Source organism: Mauremys mutica, chromosome 1 (assembly GCF_020497125.1).
Source record: "Mauremys mutica isolate MM-2020 ecotype Southern chromosome 1, ASM2049712v1, whole genome shotgun sequence".
In the NCBI taxonomy this organism is placed as follows: domain Eukaryota; kingdom Metazoa; phylum Chordata; order Testudines; family Geoemydidae; genus Mauremys; species Mauremys mutica.
The window spans coordinates 316,711,580-316,729,505 of NC_059072.1; the positions used below are offsets into that span (position 1 = coordinate 316,711,580).

At 39.5% G+C, this 17,926-nt stretch overlaps 1 protein-coding gene across 1 annotated transcript in view; it reads right to left on the minus strand.

Moving 5' to 3' along the window:
- The window catches only part of FRY (FRY microtubule binding protein), a 398,333-nt gene that overhangs the window by 196,971 nt on the left and 183,436 nt on the right, over positions 1 to 17,926 (minus strand). The window contains exons 8-11 of the mRNA XM_045016361.1: positions 8,816 to 8,955; positions 3,684 to 3,774; positions 3,201 to 3,280; positions 3,007 to 3,087 (exon numbers count right to left, since the gene is read on the minus strand). Coding sequence (XP_044872296.1) covers positions 3,007 to 3,087; positions 3,201 to 3,280; positions 3,684 to 3,774; positions 8,816 to 8,955 — 392 coding nt within the window. The remainder of the gene's footprint in view (positions 1 to 3,006; positions 3,088 to 3,200; positions 3,281 to 3,683; positions 3,775 to 8,815; positions 8,956 to 17,926) is intronic.

The following is a 17,926-nucleotide window of genomic DNA, read 5'->3' on the forward strand; positions in this document are numbered from 1 at the left end:
CAAGGAAGTCAATGGGACTACTAATATGTGTTAAACAAATGTATGTGCAGGTATTTTCAGGGTCAGGCCTATAATGATTAGATTAATTAAAATGTTATGGAAGCTTAGGTCAGAAACTTATATAAATGAGAAAATGATTCTGCAACTTTTCTTCTAGATGAACTTTTATGAATGTGGAGATCCCAACTGATTTCCATAGGACTCCATGCAAGTGAAGCAGTATGCCGAGGCACAGGAAGCTGCAAGATCGAGGCCTTATTGTGTTTCCACAAAAACACCTCTTATTTACACATGATCACTTTCTACAGTTCAATGACTTATCCATCATGAGAGTACATAATTATTTCATATGTACTCTCATGTCATCTGTTTTCCTTGTAATTCAGTAATCATTCAGGAATCCTGGCTCAATAATTAACTAACGGAATTTAAATGTCCTGATGACTGTCTTACTGATGAATATTTCTATGAATATTATATTGAATTATTAAACAAATGTACTTTGTACTGCCCATGCCCCTTTTCTGTTTGCTTTCTTTAAACATTTATGCAATCAAGTTTTACTAGTATAGATGCTTAGCAAATTTTAAGCTTGTGGGCTTGAATATTTGTAGAAAGTGGGCTTCAAAATGTACTTTCTGTGAGCATTCACACCAGGAAACCAGTGATAGGAAACAATACCATGAGACTTATGTGATCTAGCATGAGCAAGCAATTCAGTTTTAATTTTGGATTTTGTTACTTCATGTAGCAAGCCATTGAGTATATGAAACTTCTAAAAAAATTAATTGAATAATTTTGAAAAATTTCAAAAAATCTTGTTCTATTTGCAATTAGCCCATGAATAAAATAAGAGGTAAAAAATGTAATTAAAAAAAGCAGGATAGGTGCTTCTTTTTTATTGTTGTGCTAGTAACTGCTTATGGCTCTGTTTACTATTAAACAGAATTCAGAACTGGAACCATAAATTAAAAACTGTGGAGAGGAAAACACAGGGAGGAAAACAGGTGAAAGGGACAGAGGTGGGCAAGAAACTAAACACAGAAATTAGATAGGGGAAAGAATGAGGAGGCACAGGGGAAAGAAACGGACTTCCTAAAGGAGAATGGTACACAACAGTCCTGTGTATCTTTTTAAAACATAAATATGTAATCCTCTAAACATCGCTATTACTGTGTTCAGCAATCATATGAGCTTACTTTCTTCATCCTCCCACACAACGTCTCCATGAGTTATTATTTCTTTCTGTTATTCTTGTCATGACTTAAAACCCAGTCTTGCAAACACTAACAAGTGTGAGGCCTGCTTCCACAAACAGTCCCCCTGACTCTAATATAATTAACAATGTATATTGTAGGGATATTAAAGAAGGTACTAACAGTGATTCCCCCAAGTGACAGTGACCCCCCAGTTTCACCAAGTACAAAAATCTTTTAGTTCTTCTGTTAAAACTTGTAAGCTCCTGTCTGCAGAAAACATTGATTGTATCTGTCCTGTGAAAGATACTCTATTACTATGTAAAACTTACAAACAAGTTAATAGACTTTGTTCTTGATGTAAACACTATGCTAGCCTTAAGCTGTAATTGATACAATGTAAACAAACAGACCCCCACCCTCTGTGATTACAGGGCCGGGAGTCTCATATGAATTAACACACACTCCAAAAGTGGTGGAGACAGTACATTAAAATATGGTTAAGATATGGAATGTATGTTAATGAATGCTTAATGTGCATGAATAGTTAGGGAGGTGCCAGCCTAAAACGGGAGTATCCATCGGACGAAGAACGTGTCAAGTGGACCACCAGACCACCCCCGGAGGGTAAACTGGGATCCACCCCATCACCTGAAAGGATGAAAAACACAAACTTTGGACAGTGTAAAGCCATTGAGTCAGCAACAGCAGGATGAAACAGCTCCCATAGAGTAACATATGAATTAATTCCTATAAGAATGAACTCCAAAGACTGAGGACTTTGAGTCTCTGGTTCTGCTGCCAGCCTCCAGGAGCATCAGGTGCATCTGTCACAGACTCGGCTCCATCCTCACGACCAAGATAGTTGGCATGAGCAACTTCTAGGCTGGTAACTATAACACCTATACAGAACTTGAATGAATGATTGTGTGAATGAGCATATATATATATGTGTGTGTGTATGTGTGTGTATAAGGAATAAGTAGTAATAGGAATAAGTAGTCAAACAATGTTGTTTATTTTTATCTTTTGCCTTATTATTATATTTACAATAAATGTGGCATCTTTGCCTTATCCCTCTTAATAAGATCCTGCTGTTTTTTATTATATTGGTATAACAATATTAACAAAGAACAATACAAAAAATGGACAGAAACAAAAGATAAATAAAAGAACTAGCAATATAAGAAAAGAATATGTTAAAAAAGGGAATGGAAAAAGAAAAAAAACGCTTGCAACTTTAAGGTTATTAAACTAACCAATATTTTGCTTCATTCATGTTCATTTCAACCTAAAAATAACTTTGACTATTTCTGACAAAATAGCAGCAGGTCCCAAAATTATCTTTGTGACATCAGTATAAGCTCCAAAAAATGCACCACTTAAATTTAGTTCTAAACTGCAATAATTGTGAACATTTAAAAAAATGTTTCCATGACTGGGTATGGGTCATTTTTAGCTTTGCCAAGTTAGGGAAAGAATAGCACATAGTAGAAAGACTCATTTAAATTAGGTCTCTCCATCCCTTTAGGCTTTCCACAGATAGCATCTGTGATGAAAACTAAAGCTGTTGTAGTCTGGTTGAATTTAGTTTGAATTGCTTGACTGGATGCAGAAACCCAGTCTGCACCTTCTGTGATTCCATAGGCTCCCATGCAGTGGAACATTTTGGAGAACAGAGTGCTCAAGTGAAATGATTTACAGTTTCTTTAAACTATAAAATAAAAAATATCCAAATATCCATGTTTCCAGAATGATAAAATTAAAATCTCTCAGATTTCCAACAGGCAATGTATTTAAGTATACTCACTTAGCTTGTGCTAGCACACCTATTACTTCTGCATACAGATCTGCAACAATGTGCATGTTTCCAGTGTTAGGACCAAGGTACCTAGCAAGAAATAAATCAGATGGTTGAGAAAGCACACTGCTTTAACGAGTACAATTTTATTAAACAATTCAGCAAGCAATTCTTTTCGTGTTTTGTGTGGGAAAGAGCCTTACCCTTCTTTATATTTAAAGTGCTTGAAAGCCAAGTTAATAACATCATGTACCAAACTGTCTATGACAGGATGAAGTGGAATCTGAAAGTACAAATAAAACAACTGCCATGTGAATATTAAAGTTTACGCTTCATACTTCAATGCCAATATTATTTTTTATATCGTCCCTTAATAAATATTATACTATCTGAAAGTTGGGCTAAAAATATAAAGACAGCTTAGTACTGAAGAGAAATATGTCATCTCTGAAAAATATGGCAAAAAGAAGTCCATATTAATACTAAGTTCAATAAGATGTTTCCCATATGTGGAAAGAGAGGACAGAATAAACAAACAGTTGGTTTAGAAACCATTTTTATGCTAGACTATTTATGTTATACATATAAATTAATAATAATTTGAAAATTAGCCTGAGAGATGAAATACTGTACAACTTCACAATCATTTACTTCTTAAAGAATCATTTATTTTAAGGATCCCATACCTGTTTCAAAACTTCTATTAATACTAAAGAAAAAATAAAATCAATGGCTAAATCTCTTCTTTCCATTAGATAGTCTCGCTGCTGTTCATCACTGCAAAATCAAAACAAGAAATAAAACAGTAGTGAGACATGTGTCTTATTTTATATAATAGGTCTGCATAAATTATAAGTATACAAATAATCATAAATTGGGTTTTAGTTCCAGTTTTTCAAACTGTAATCCTAAATTAAAAAATGAAAGGCAGTACAGTGACAGTCTCTTAAAATCTAGAATAAATAGCACAAGTACAGACCTGTCACATTCATCTATTTTCAGAAGTCGACATGCCCTCCCTTCACTTCCTCTCTCTGTTTCCAGCTCCAGAGACCCATGTTGGCGCTTTCTCCCTCAACTCTCAGGTACTCCATTTTCTCTTTTTATGCTCTAATTGAGTAATGCTGAACTGAAATCTAGAGAGTGGATTTTGTATTTCGATCTCACTCTCAAGGTCACTGTTTATTAAATTATCGATGGTTTTGAAGGTGGAAACAGTACCAGAATGTTGTATTAGTCAAAAATTATTTTAGGTCAAAATTTTCAAAAATAGGAGCCTGAAGTTAAATTCCCAAATCCAGATTTAGATGCTTGCTTGACACCCAGCAGCTCCCATTGAGATACATTTTTTAAACATGGGTACCTAAAGTCAGGCACCTAAATCCATAGTTAGACACCTAAATCATAGGCCTGGATTTCAGAGGTCTGAGTACTAATAAATCCTGCTGAAGTCAAAGACCATTGAACAGATATGTATTTAATTGGCTAACTTTACACACTCAATTATGGAAAATTTGCCTTCTGCATTTAATTAGGGGTGAATGATAGTTTACTGTGTCATACTGACTAATGTTCTGTACTAAAAATTTGGGCATCGAAAGTATATATACATAATGTTCATGAATAATTTTTAGTCAGTGACAAGAAAATGAGACTCGCAAGAGCCTCAGGCAATGTTTAAAGATTATTTTCAGAAAAGATTTGTTTGGCCTGGTGAAATTCAGTATCTTTTTCATATTCCAGTCAGATCGCATTAGAACTTAAAAAACAAGAAAAGAAAAAAGCCTAGTAGTATCAACAGCAACACATTATATTTTATAATCACTACTGATTTTTGCTTCAATTGTAATCAAGTTCCCAAGAATAGAAAATCTTCATGCTGGCCTAGTAGCCAGACATGAATATCTAAATGCCCTGTAGTTACAGAGGTGACCTTGCAGGATTTTTCATAAATAAATACATAAGAACATAAGAATGTCCCTACGGGGTCAGACCAATGGTCCATCTAGCCCAGTATCCTGTCTTCCGACAATGGCCAATGCCAGGTGCTTCAGAGGGAATGAACCGAACAAGTAATCCTCTCTCCTTTCTGAAAACTGACCATTTAATCCTACCCTTTGTTTCCTATCTTTCATCAACCAGTTACTGATTCATGCATGGGCGGTGTGTCGCATAGGCTGGGGGAGGCTGTGCCTTCCCAAACAACCTGGCGTGGCCCCGCCCGTGCTCTTCCCCGAAGCCCTGCTTGCCCTTCCCAGTTTGGCCCCAGCCCAGGCAGGCTGCTGCCTGCTCCTCTTCAGGGAAGCAGTGTGCTGAGGCTAGGGTTGGGGGGCCAGGACACTAGGGGGCCCCAGGCACTGGGGCCACGCGGCCTAGCACTGTGGTGGGGAGAAGGGGCTGGAGGCACTGGGGCTGCCCGCCCTTTGCTCAGAGCCAGGGGGCTGCACACCGCCCACCAGCTCTGTGTTCGGGGGCCGCACGCCCTGTTCTCAGGTGCTGGGGCTGCGCGCTGCCTGCCTGGGGCTGTGTCGGGGGAAGGGTTGGTGGCCGTGGGGGGGGTGGTCCAGCAGGAGAAAGGGGCTGAGTCCTCAGGTGAGGGGCGGGGCTGTCTGGGGGCAAGCCTCCCCCAGCCGGTGGTTCACCGCCACCCATGGATCCATGACAGGACCTTCCCTCTTATCTCATGACAGCTTACTTTGCTTAAGAGTGTTTGTCAAAGGCTTTCTGAAAATCTAAATACACTATATCCACTGGATCACCCTTGTCCCCATGCTTGTTGACATCCTCAAAAGAATTCTAGTAGATTGGTGAGGCATGATTTCCCTTTACAAAAACCACGTTGACTCTTCCCCAACAAATCGTGTTCATCTATGTGTCTGATAATTCTGTTCTTTACTATAGTTTCAACCAATTTGCCTGGTACTGAAGTTAGGCTTATTGGCCTGTAATTGCCGGGATCACCTCTGGAGCCTTTTGTAAAAATTGACATCACATTAGCTATCCTCCAGTCATCAGGTACAGAAGCTGATTTAAATGATAGGTTACATACCATAGTTAGTAGTTCTGCAATTTCACATTTGAGTTCCTTCAGAACTCTTGGGTGAATACCATCTGGTCCTGGTGACTTATTACTGTTTAATTTATCAATTTGTTCCAAAACCTCCTCTAATGACACCTCAATCTGGGACAGTTCCTCAGATTTGTCAACTAAAAAGCATGGCTCAGGTTTGGGAATCTCCCTCACATCCTCAGCTGTGAACACTGATGCAACGAATTCATTTAGTTTCTGCACAATGGCATTATCTTCCTTGAGTGCTCCTTTAGCATCTCGATTATCCAATGGATCCACTAGTTGTTTAGTAGGCCTCCTGCTTCTGATTTACTTAAAAAAAAATTGGTGTTACTTTTCGAGTCTTTGGCTTGCTGTTCTTCAAATTCTTTTTTGGCCTTCCTAATTATATTTTTACACTTCACTTGCCAGAGTCTATGCTCCTTTCTATTTTTCTTAATTTAACTTCCACTTTTTAAAGGACAATTAAAAGGATTTAAAGGATATTGTAAAGTATAATTAAAATTAAAACATAATTAAAAACACCACATTTGTTTTTGAGTGGTTTGATGTGGTATGATGTGGGGTGAAGAGATATTTCGAACATATGGAAAGATTAATGGTGTCTTTTTCAACTTTCATTTATGTGACAGCTATTATATACCAGTTAATTCACCCATGTGCAGTTAACTGTTAGCACAATAGGGTAAAAAGTAGGTTTAATATAACATGAAACTGAATTTTTGGACAACTAAGAAGTTAGCAAAGAGTCCAAGTTAGCACGCTTATTTGAGATTGACTGTTTCAACATCTGATTGGATAATAAACAAGACATTATCTGTCTTTTCTATGCCTTAAACTGGTTGAGAATCCACAAGAAGCCAGCATCCTCTTTCTATATCTTCCTTAGCTTTCTACTTTCATTATTTATTAATGCTAACTGCATGCTGGATGTTATATAAAACATGTACAAGAAATGGTCCTGCTCTGAGTAGCTTCCAATCTAAATAAGTGTTTGCTCAGTTTTAAAGTATATTGAAAAGCTGTAATGAGAAAAATTGAACTTTTAAGTGTATGGCTATCAATCCCCAAAAGTCCAGTCCTGTATCCTTTCTCAGTCAAAACTCACACTGATTTAAGTAGGGTATTTTTCTGAGACAACAGTAAAGGTCAGCACAGTTCTCATGTATATGAATAATCCCACTGACTTCTACTAGGCTACCTGTGCTTAAAATTAACCATGTGCTTAGTGCTTTCATTGATCAGGATGAATATAAAGGCTATGCGATCTGATTTGCTAGTCTACAATAATCTGAGAAAATCCAGTGTATTTTTCATAACAATCTATGAAATGAAATGCTAATCTTATATCCTTATTGAACAACTGAAGTTCTAGCAGGACCCACAGCTCCAACTGACTTCAATAACTATTGGCCACTTTTCAAGCAGTTTTAGTTTTCTAAGAATAAAATTGTACTAAAACCTCTCTCTAAAAAAATCTCTTCTAAGAGCAGACCTCAGATACAGGCAATTATCTAGTTCCCTAAAACACAAGAATCAATTACATCATATGAGGTTTAGGTAGCATTATTGGGTTTGTTTTGTTTTGTTTTGAAACTTCATTAAGGCAAAGTTACAATAGAACATTAACACATCATATATTACTTATTTGGGATCAGGTTAATATTTGCTAGAGCAGTGGTTCTCAACCAGGGTTATGCATACCCCTGGAGGTACACAGAGGTCTTCCAGGGGGTACATCAATTCATCTAGGTATTTGCCTAGTTTTACAACAGGCTACATAAAAAGCACTAGTGAAGTCAGTACAAACTAACATTTCATACAATTAATTGCTTTTCCACTCTATATACTATACACTGAAATGTAAGTACAATTTTTATATTCCAATTGATATATTTTATAAGCAATTTTTCAGTAATAGCGTGCTGTGACACTTCTGAATTTTTATATCTGATTTTGTAAGCAAGTAGTTTTTAAGTGAGGTGAAACTTGGGGTACTCAAGACAAATCAGACTCCTGAGAGGGGTACAGTAGTCTGGAAAAGTTGAGGACCACTGTGCTAGAGCTCTTCAAGTGAGCTATTTGCAGTGTTTTGGTATATGGATATGAGAAAGCAAGTATGCAACCTATTGTGTTTTTTACTGTTACTTAGACCATCTGTTCTATTATTGTGAACAAGTAGCTTACTAAATCTATAACAATCCTGCTCTCTGATGTGCCTGGAGATTATTGTCAGTACAGTACCTTCTCACAAAAGTAAAACAGACGGACACAATAGATGAAAAGCACTATCTAAATAGCATTCACAAAATTCAAAATGGTGGTGAGGACCAATACTCTGGTTGATATGGGATCATCCAGGAGCATAATTTTAATTGTAAGAATATTGCACTCCTTCAGGTGGTCTGGGGGTGGACTCCTATAAACTTGATGTGAAGAATAAAATGATAGTATGTTATAATACAGGTAGGTAGTATTTAGAGCCCAAGAATCTTGAGAGTGCCCTTTAAATATTTAGACATTTGTTTTGCTTATTCAGCTAAAAAGTGATTATTCAAATTGATATACAAAAAATTGATTTCCTGCAATTCAGAAATGTCACCCAATACGAGAATTTTCCTGAAATTCCTGTTTTCCAAAATTTCAATGCCTGAAAAGCCACTTAAATAAAAAGTAGAACAGAAGCTGAACACTTAAACGTAATACATTACATCTTTGAATCCGGATTATGTTTATTCAAGAGTGTACCTTTTGGATTTAGTGCTTGTTCTTGGTCTGTATTCATGAGATTCATCTTCTATGCCATTTTGCCTTTTATACCAATCAAAAAGAGTGCGCAGAATAGAGGGCAGGCAATACTCTGAAAGGGAGCTCATTGAGCTTATTACCTATGGGGGAAAACATAATAATTCAGATAGTATTCAAGCTTTATCTTCTCCTTCAAAGAGTGCTGTAAGTTCATACTTAGAGGTTAAACTCGCTCTTGTTTTTATCTCCATTTGAATTTTTTATTTTTACCACCAGCAATGCACCTTAATATTCTTTATCCACGCACACACAAACAGAACTGTAAAATGGTTTGCACTTCTATAGTGCCTTTCATCTAATATCAAAGTGCATTAAAAACATTAATTACATCTTGCAACAACTTGGAAAGAATCTTTAAGAGGGGAGGAGCTGTTTCCGTATACCTGGCTGCCGGGCAGAGGAGTTGAAAATGATCACCACGGAAGATGGACCACTGTGGGACACTCATGGAGGCCAATTCAGTTGACTTACAAAACACTGCATCTACACTGCCTCTCTGTCGACCCACCAACATGGAATTAAGTGATGCACCTCTTGTGGAGGTGGAGTAATTAAGTTGATGTAACAGGCGAGTTAGGTTGGCAGTAGTGCAGACGCATATATTATTAGGTCAACATAAGGCGTCTGGAGTTGCTCTAAGTTTGTGGTGTAGACTAGGTCTAAATTTTTATACCACGCTCCCCACCACAGTGTCTGAGCATCTTCCAAGGTAAGGAAATATGTCCATTTTACAGATGCATGAATTGCTGAACCTAGACGTGATTTGTCAGAGGACTTGCAAAGTGATGAGCACTCTGGCCCTGGACCAAAAAAGAAGTGAAGCATGTGCTTACCTTAAAATGTGTGAGTAGTGTCATTAACTCCATTAGGATATCCACATGCTTAAGTTAAGTGTCTAGTTAAGTGCTTTGCTAGATCAAATCCTGACAGTTCAAAGCCTTGCAAGATCAAGCCCATTGAGTGTCAGTGACTAAGTCAGGAATAGACCAAAGGAGGTCAAATTCCCTAGTCTAACACCCAACCTAACAACATTGCTCCCAAATTGCAGTAAATTTATTTATAGCAGCCTTTATGGAATGACACAACTCATTCAGAAATGCAATTTAACCTAAATTTTGATGTATTTCATTATAAAACAGTAGATTACTTAACCTCACAGTCATCTTATGAGGCTTAAAGTTTGTGAAATGTTTTCAGGATGAAATATGCTAAGTATTATTACTATTTTCAATTGTATTCAGACATCATGGACTAGAACAAGGATCGGCAACCTTTGGCACGCGGCTCACCAGGGTAAGCACCCTGTCAGGCCAGGCCGGTTTGTTTACCTGCCATGTCTGCAGGTTCGGCCGATCGCGGCTCCCACTGGCCGCGGTTCGCTGCTTCAGGCCAACAGGGGCTGTGGGAAGCAGCGGCCAGCACATCCCTTGGCTTGCGCCGCTTCCCGCAGCCCCCATTGGCCTGGAGCAGCGAACCGGGGCCAGTGGAAGCCGCAATCGGCCGAACCTGCGGACACGGCAGGTAAACAAACTGGCCCGGCCCGCCAGGGTGCTTACCCTGGCGAACCACGTGCCAAAGGCTACCGATACCTGGACTAGAACTTATGGGCTAGAATTGAATCATGTTAAAGAAAAAAATTACACCTATTTCCTGTGTAGAAATAGTACATTTCTACAAATGTATTATTTTTTCTAGAAAAGAATACATATATCAGTCCAGCTGTTTCAACACATTTTATGATTTGATACATGAAACCAATAACTGGAAGTTGGTATGAAGACATTGTAATTTGGTGTAGCCTCAGGAGCGTTCAATGATAAAATATTACAGTAGTTCGCATTAAATTATACTAAAGCCCTGAAGCATAAGCATTCAGATAAGCATGTAAAGGATATAAATAATATTGTCAACTCAAAATGCTAATCACTATCAATTCAGGATGCTATCAAATTACAGCTTAGACAATTTTATCTTACTTTCTAAAGCTTGAAAAAGTTATTTCTGCAGAATGTCACACCAATTTTTATTAGTCATAAATAATAATTAAAACAACACAGGTTGGGGCAGAGTATAAAACTCATGCAGAGATCCCATTTGCAGAGCACCCATTATACATTTTGATTCAATTTTTTAAAGGGGAAGGTGTAGGAACATGGAAACATTGTTCTCAATTTAAAAATATGAACTTGCATGAACATATTCAACTTTGCATTGAATTAAATAAAAAGTCAATGAGTCCCTACCCCTGACACTTTCAGTGGCTTTCAATTGTCATATCAAACATACTGTAACAAGATGTGATGCTTCATAACAATAAAATACCTAGATTGGGAAATGTATATAGCAGAGAAGAAGCAAAATTAAATTATGTTTTCTATGCATTCCAGAGAGAAACGTGTTTTTCACCTCAGTTGTTTATAACACGTCCTTTTCTAGTATAGCTGCCATTAATGTTTATTATTAATTAATATAGCACTATAAATGTACATGACACTTTAAAGGACCTGTAAAAAGACAAGGTCCCTTCCTCAAAGAGTTTACACATCATCCATCTGAATACAATACACAGAAAGAGGCCAAATATGAAAAAGGGCAGACACACCATTAATGAGCATGTCACCATAAGAAAGCTTTGTGGAAGAGGTGTCCTTTTATGAGGGATCTGGAAGATAAGGAAATTTTGGGTGCATGGGAAGTGAGACAGTTACAAATATAAGATCATGAGATAGATTAGTGGTACTGTTGATGTCTTGCTTTTCTTTTTTCTCTCCCTCTTTTTTTTTGTATTTTTAGTGAAAAGCTAGTTTAAAAAAAACAAGTTCATATTTTCACTATATACTTTTACATAGACTTCTGCACTGCTTAGGTTGGCACCAGGTCATAATGCCACATAAATGAGCACCCAAAGCCACTCTGCCAACTGAATCAAGAAGTATCAGTTGCAGAGCTCTTTATTTACGATTTCCTGCAGAACCAAGCTAAACCCTAAAAGGCAAAATACTTTTCCAAATGAAGTTTCTTTCTCCCATTTACTACTAACTCTGATTCAACAGATTTATATTATTCACTTCAAGTTTGCACAAAAGGTTCACCACCAGGAGTTACTTAAAGTTCATGACAAGCAATGGGAAAGCCGCAAAAAGTTCCATTCCAAACAAATTCAAAAATTTTGGTATCTGTCCAAAGCTTAACGGAGTTATCTAGACCTATTGGTTCTGCAGCATCGGGCTGGAAATCTCATGAGAACTCTCGCAGATTTCAGCATAAGAACGACCATACTGGGTCAAACCAATGGTCCAACTCATCCAGTATCTTGTCTTCTGAAGTGGCTAACGCCAGATGCTTCAGAGGGAATGAACAGAACAGGGCAGTTTTGAATGATCCATACCCCTGTCATCCAGTCCCAGCTTCTGGCAGCTGGAAGTTTAGGAACACCCAGAGCATGAAGTTGCATCCCTGGCCATCTTGGCTAGTAGCTATTGATGGACCTATCTTCTGTGAAGTTATTTACGTTTTTTAACCCAGTTTACTTTTGGCCTTCACAACATCCCATGGGTTCCACATATTGACTATGCATTGTGTAAAGGAGTACTTCCTTTTGTTTACTCCTGCTGCTTATTCATTTCACAGGATGATCCCAAGTTCTTGTGTTATGTGAAGGGGGTGAAGCACTTCCGCTCCTGGTCCCAGCCAAAATATGGAAGCCCAGAGGAATGCAAACATGGAAAAAGTCAACTACATTAACAAAAAACTCCTAAAATGGTTGAGTCAATTTTGTTTCAAGCTTTGGTGAAGGTTCAGGAGCAAGGCTGAGCTTATTTGAAGCAGTTGGCTCAACTTTGCTCTAGTCTAGACTTCAGCAAATTTCTTGAGGAATTTATCTTTAGTTTTTAAAAGTGATTGAGAGCTCTCTCCCATTACATATGTATGTTTAATATTACCCAGTGTACTCCTACATAGGGTGTCTCTCTGGAAATTATCCACCCTACATTGGAAAGCTCAAGTTCCCTGGTATATGGTTGTTTAATAATTATTATCATACGAGCAGCACATATTGTTAAAAGTCTTCTGGGATGACTGAGACAGCTGCCAAATAAATAGTAGTAACAGCTTGCTTACTCAGAAGTTGGGGACTCTTATGTATGTTCTTGCCAGTCTTTTTTACAATCACATTCACCACTGCCAAATTAGTGTCTGAGGCTATCAGGAGAAGAGCTACCAGATTGTGGTGTGCATGCAGCATGGAGAAGTCGTGGAAGATGAGGGAAACTAATGCAGCCTTTTACAGAAGCCACACCTTTTTAAATTTGTACTTGTCAATCTCACAAAGACCTCATGGAGCTTCCATTGATGGGCATTTTCAGAGCCACTTTACTGCCTGATGTATAAAAAAACATGAATAATTCAGTACATTTTTTTCATTTACTTTTAAATAAACAAGGGTTTAGATCTCAGATATTGTATGTACTGCAAGAAAAGGAGAGGTTACTCACCCTGTGCACTAACTGTAGTTCTTTGAGATGTGTGTCCCTATGAGTGCTACACTTCAAGTGCCCATGTGCCCCAGGTACTTTCAATCAGAGATTTTCGTTAGCAGTACCCATTCAGACTGCGCATGTATCCTTCATGTCCTCCTGCCTTGCACCAAGGCTCCATAGGGCTGTGTGAGTGAACTGTTCTCAGTCCCAAGTCCCACAGAGGAAACTCAGAAGCACAGGGGAATGAGGGGAGGTAATGTAGCACCCCTAGGGACACAGATGTCAAAGAACTACAGTTACTGCACAGGGTGAATAACAACTTCTTCTAGTAGTGTCCTTATGGGTGCTTCACATCAGATGCCTCCCAAGCAGTATCCCTGCAGGGAGGAGGCATCTTCATAATCGGGTCCAGTACTGAAGACAGTAGCGCATGGCCAGCTGATGTATTGGATCTAGAGGCCTGGACCAAGACATACTGCTTGGAGAAGGTATGTACTGAAGATGGTGTAGTGGCTCTGCAGATCTCAGATACTGGAACGTCTTTAAGTAATGCCATAGATGTTGATTGTGATGTTGTAGAGTGCACTAACACCTTAGAAGGAGTTTGAATGCTGGCCACATCATAACATGCAATAACACATTCAGCTATCCACCTTCATAGACTCTGGGTGGAGACTGTGGATCCTTTAGATCTTTCTGCAATGGAAACAAACAGGAGACCTCCAGAGTAGTTTGGTCCTATCTAGATAGAAGGCCAACACTCTTCTGACATCTAAGGTATGGAAGGAAGCCTCCTGTTTGGAATGATGTGGTTTTGGGGGGAAAACATGGCAAATGAATGGACTGATTAAAATGAAACTTGGATGACATCTTAGGTAGGAATTTAGGAGGTGGACATACGGAAATCTTGTCCTTGAAGAGAGTCTACCATTAAGGCCCCAATTTCTCTGACTCTTTGGGCCAATGTAATGGCTACCAAAAAGGCCCTCTTCATAGACAAGTTCAGTAAAGAGCAGGTAGCCATTGGTTCAGTAGGAGGTATTGTGAGACATCTGAAAATTAGACCAAGATCCCAAGCTGGAGTGAGGTCTTTCCCTTGAGGGAAAAGGTTCCCCAATCCTTTGATAAACCTTAGAGTTGTTGAGTGAGCAAACACTGAGAACCCTTCAACTGGGGAAGGAAAGGCTGTTATGGCAGCCATGTGAATCTTGACTGAGTTGTTTGATAATCTTGTTTTCTTCAGTTGCATCATGTAATCCAGGATAACTCAGAGTGAGGAAGATTTGGGTGCAAGTCGTGAAGCTCACCACAATGGATAAATCTTTTCCACTATTGAAGGTAAGTATTTCAGGTAGATTCTTTCCTACTGTTTAATAACACCAGTTGTACCTCTGCAGAACAGGCAGACTCTAGCTATGTGAACCATTGAGGAGCTATGCCTTAAAATGGAGAATGCCTAGGTTGGGATGAAACATCAACTGGCATCCTGGAAGAAGAGATGAGGGATGACTGGAAACTTGATTGCTGGACAGAGGGACAGGTGAAACAGGTAAGGACACCAGCCAGTCTTGGCCTCGTTGGGATGATTAGAATAACCCTGGCTTTGTCCCATCTGATTTTGTCCATTACCCTCAATATCAGAGGCATTGGGGGAAATGCATAGAACAGTCCTTTCATTCCAGATAAAAGGAAGGCATCCCCCAGAGAATGGCAGTCTAGATCCCCTTTTCAACAGAACAGACAACACTTTCTATTCATGGAGGTGGCAAAGAACTCCACTTCTTGAAATCCGCAAGTTTGAAACATGCTGTTGAATATTCTAGAGTCCAACTCCCATTTGTAGTCCCGGAAGAAGTGTCTGGTGAAAGCATCAACCATGATGTTTTGAATGCCAGGGAGGTATATTGCTGAAATGTTTATGCAATGGTTTATGCACTAGTTCAGTGGTCCCCAACGCGGTGGTTGTGGGTGCAATAGCGCCCGCCAGGGCATCTATGTGCGCCTGCGTACTGGCCGGCGGACAAGCATCCGCTGAAACGCCGCCGAAAAGCAGTGTCATCAAGAGGCATCGCCGCCGAAATGCTCACCAAGAGGCACCGCCACTGAAATGCTGATTTTTGGCGGCATTTCGGCGGCATTTCAGCAGCAACGCCTCTTGATGACGCTACTTCAGCGGCATTTCGGCGGCGATGCCTCTTGACGTTGCCGCGTCTCGGTGGCATTTCGGCGGATGCTTGTCCGCTGGCCACGGTCCTTGGTGGCTCGTCGTCTGGTGCCCAACACCCAGAAAAGGTTGGGGACCACTGCACTAGTTCCACAACTTCATTGCTTTGGCCAACTAGGAAAAACCTTTTAGCCAAAGTATGTGCCAGGTAGACATGCTAAAGCTTAGTCTCAGACTGAGAGAGTTGAGAAGGAACTGAGGGTAGTTCACCCAGGCAGCGCTAGATAGCCTCAGTGCAGGGTACAAAGATGTGAAGGGAATGGACACTGCTAATGAAAATCTCTGATTAAAAGCGTGTGGTGAGCATGCACACTTGAAGTGGAGCACCCATAGGGACACTACTCGAAGGTTATTTATTAATAGTTAATTATGAAGGCTAACACCAATGTGTGGGTATTTCATTTTGAAAAGATATTTCATTTTGAAAGGATAATACACTTTTTGGAAAATTGTGCGTTTCATGCTAACTGTCGTGCCCATAAGGAAAAATACATAATTGACACTGAAATATCTTAGATCATAAAATTCAGCTCTATGTAGCTGAATTAGGTGTAACTGCACATTCCCCACAGTGTGCGTCAGTGCTATTCTTCAAATCTCAACTATAATGATTTTACTCACCATAAAAAGTCAAAGTAATTCTTTGTAAATACCCACAGGCCATACTTTCACTGGTAAATTTAGAGTGAGTGTCTTTAGTATGGATAAAAGGTCAATATAGCTTTTTTAATCTTTCTGTCATTGCTCTTTTAAGGCAGGAAGGAAGGGTGGAATTTGCAAAGACCTGGTTCTCAGAGAACAGGAAGGGAGGAAAGTCTAGCCAGCATGTTGCTTACTCAACTCCTTCATTTATGGGAAGCAAATCCAGTGGTGAGATGAATTCTAGGTCTGTGCTGTTGCTGAAAGGGAGTGTACAGATGTACAAATATGTCCTTGTTGCATGATCGTGTTATTCCATCATAAATGAACGACATACTGTACAGTTTAAGGATCTCAGAGCTATACAAGCACAGAGCTGTTTAAACCTTGTGTTCATAGAGCATTAAATGTTCTTTATGTAAATGCTTCCTTAATATTTATTTTGGCATAATTTGAAAAAATAAATTTAATGAAACTTTGCTCTAGACAGTTTGCTACAACTTATACAGTTTTTCATAAAAGTCTTATTATACAAACCAACTGAAAATGAAAGAAAATGTATTGATAGTATATTAATGACTGAATTAATCTGCATTTTTATATTTCAAATATTATTTTACCATAAAAGTGATAAATTTAACAGCAGTTATATTCACTACTAGCTCAATTTCCAATTATATCATTAATATTTTGGAACTTAGCTTCTATTTTTTTCATTTTGCTTATAACATGTTTTCATACATATGAATTTTACTGTCATTTTAATAATACAGAGTTGGAACGATTGTTTTGTCTTGCATACTGTAGGACAAATTCTGCTCTTAATCATGCTGGTATAAATGCAAAATAACTCAAAAGTCAGTGGAGTCATTTTGCATTGACACCAGTATGACTGAGAGCAGAATTTAGTCATATGTTATCTCCTTAGATACATTTCCGATACTCATAGTTATATAAGAATGCTTTTCCTTTGTTAAAGGTTTCTTGCACTTCACTCATTTTAGAGTAGGGAAAATAGGCCAAAATAAAGGTCTATAATGGAAATGTAACTAAGAAAAACAGGCCTTAGTAAAGTAAGACCTAGGATGAAACCCTGATTCATTGGCGTCAATGGCAAAACCCCCATTGGCTTCAGTGGGATCATGATTTCACCCCTAATATTTAAAAACAAGAAGAGAAACTAAAAAAAATTCCTTCTTCAAATTATATAGACTGTAGTAGAAGATGATGTGCTGCATTTTGCTCTTATCCGAGGCAGTTACATGCTATTAGCAGGGCCGCCCGGGGGGGGGGGGGGGGAGGCAAGTGGGGCAATTTGCCCTGGGCCCCGCAGGGGCCCCCACAAGAGTTTTTCGGGGCCCCTGGAGCGGGGTCCTTCACTCGCTCCGGGGGCCCCGGAAAACTCTCGCGGGGCCTGGGCCCCCGGAGCGTCTTCCGCTCCGGGTTTTTGGCGGTAATTCGGCAGCGGGGGGTCCTTCTGCTGGGACCCGCCACCGAAGTGCCCTGAAGACCTGCGGCGGGGGGGGGTCCTTCCACCCCAGGACCCGCCACCGAAGAGCTGGCTCTCGGCGGTAATTCGGTGGCGGGGACCCCCCGCCGCGGGTCTTCGGGGCACTTCGGCAGCGGGTCCCGGAGCGGAAGGACCCCCCGCCGCCGAATTACTGCTGAAGCAGGGGCCCCCCACCGCCGAGGACCCCAGGCCCCCTGAAT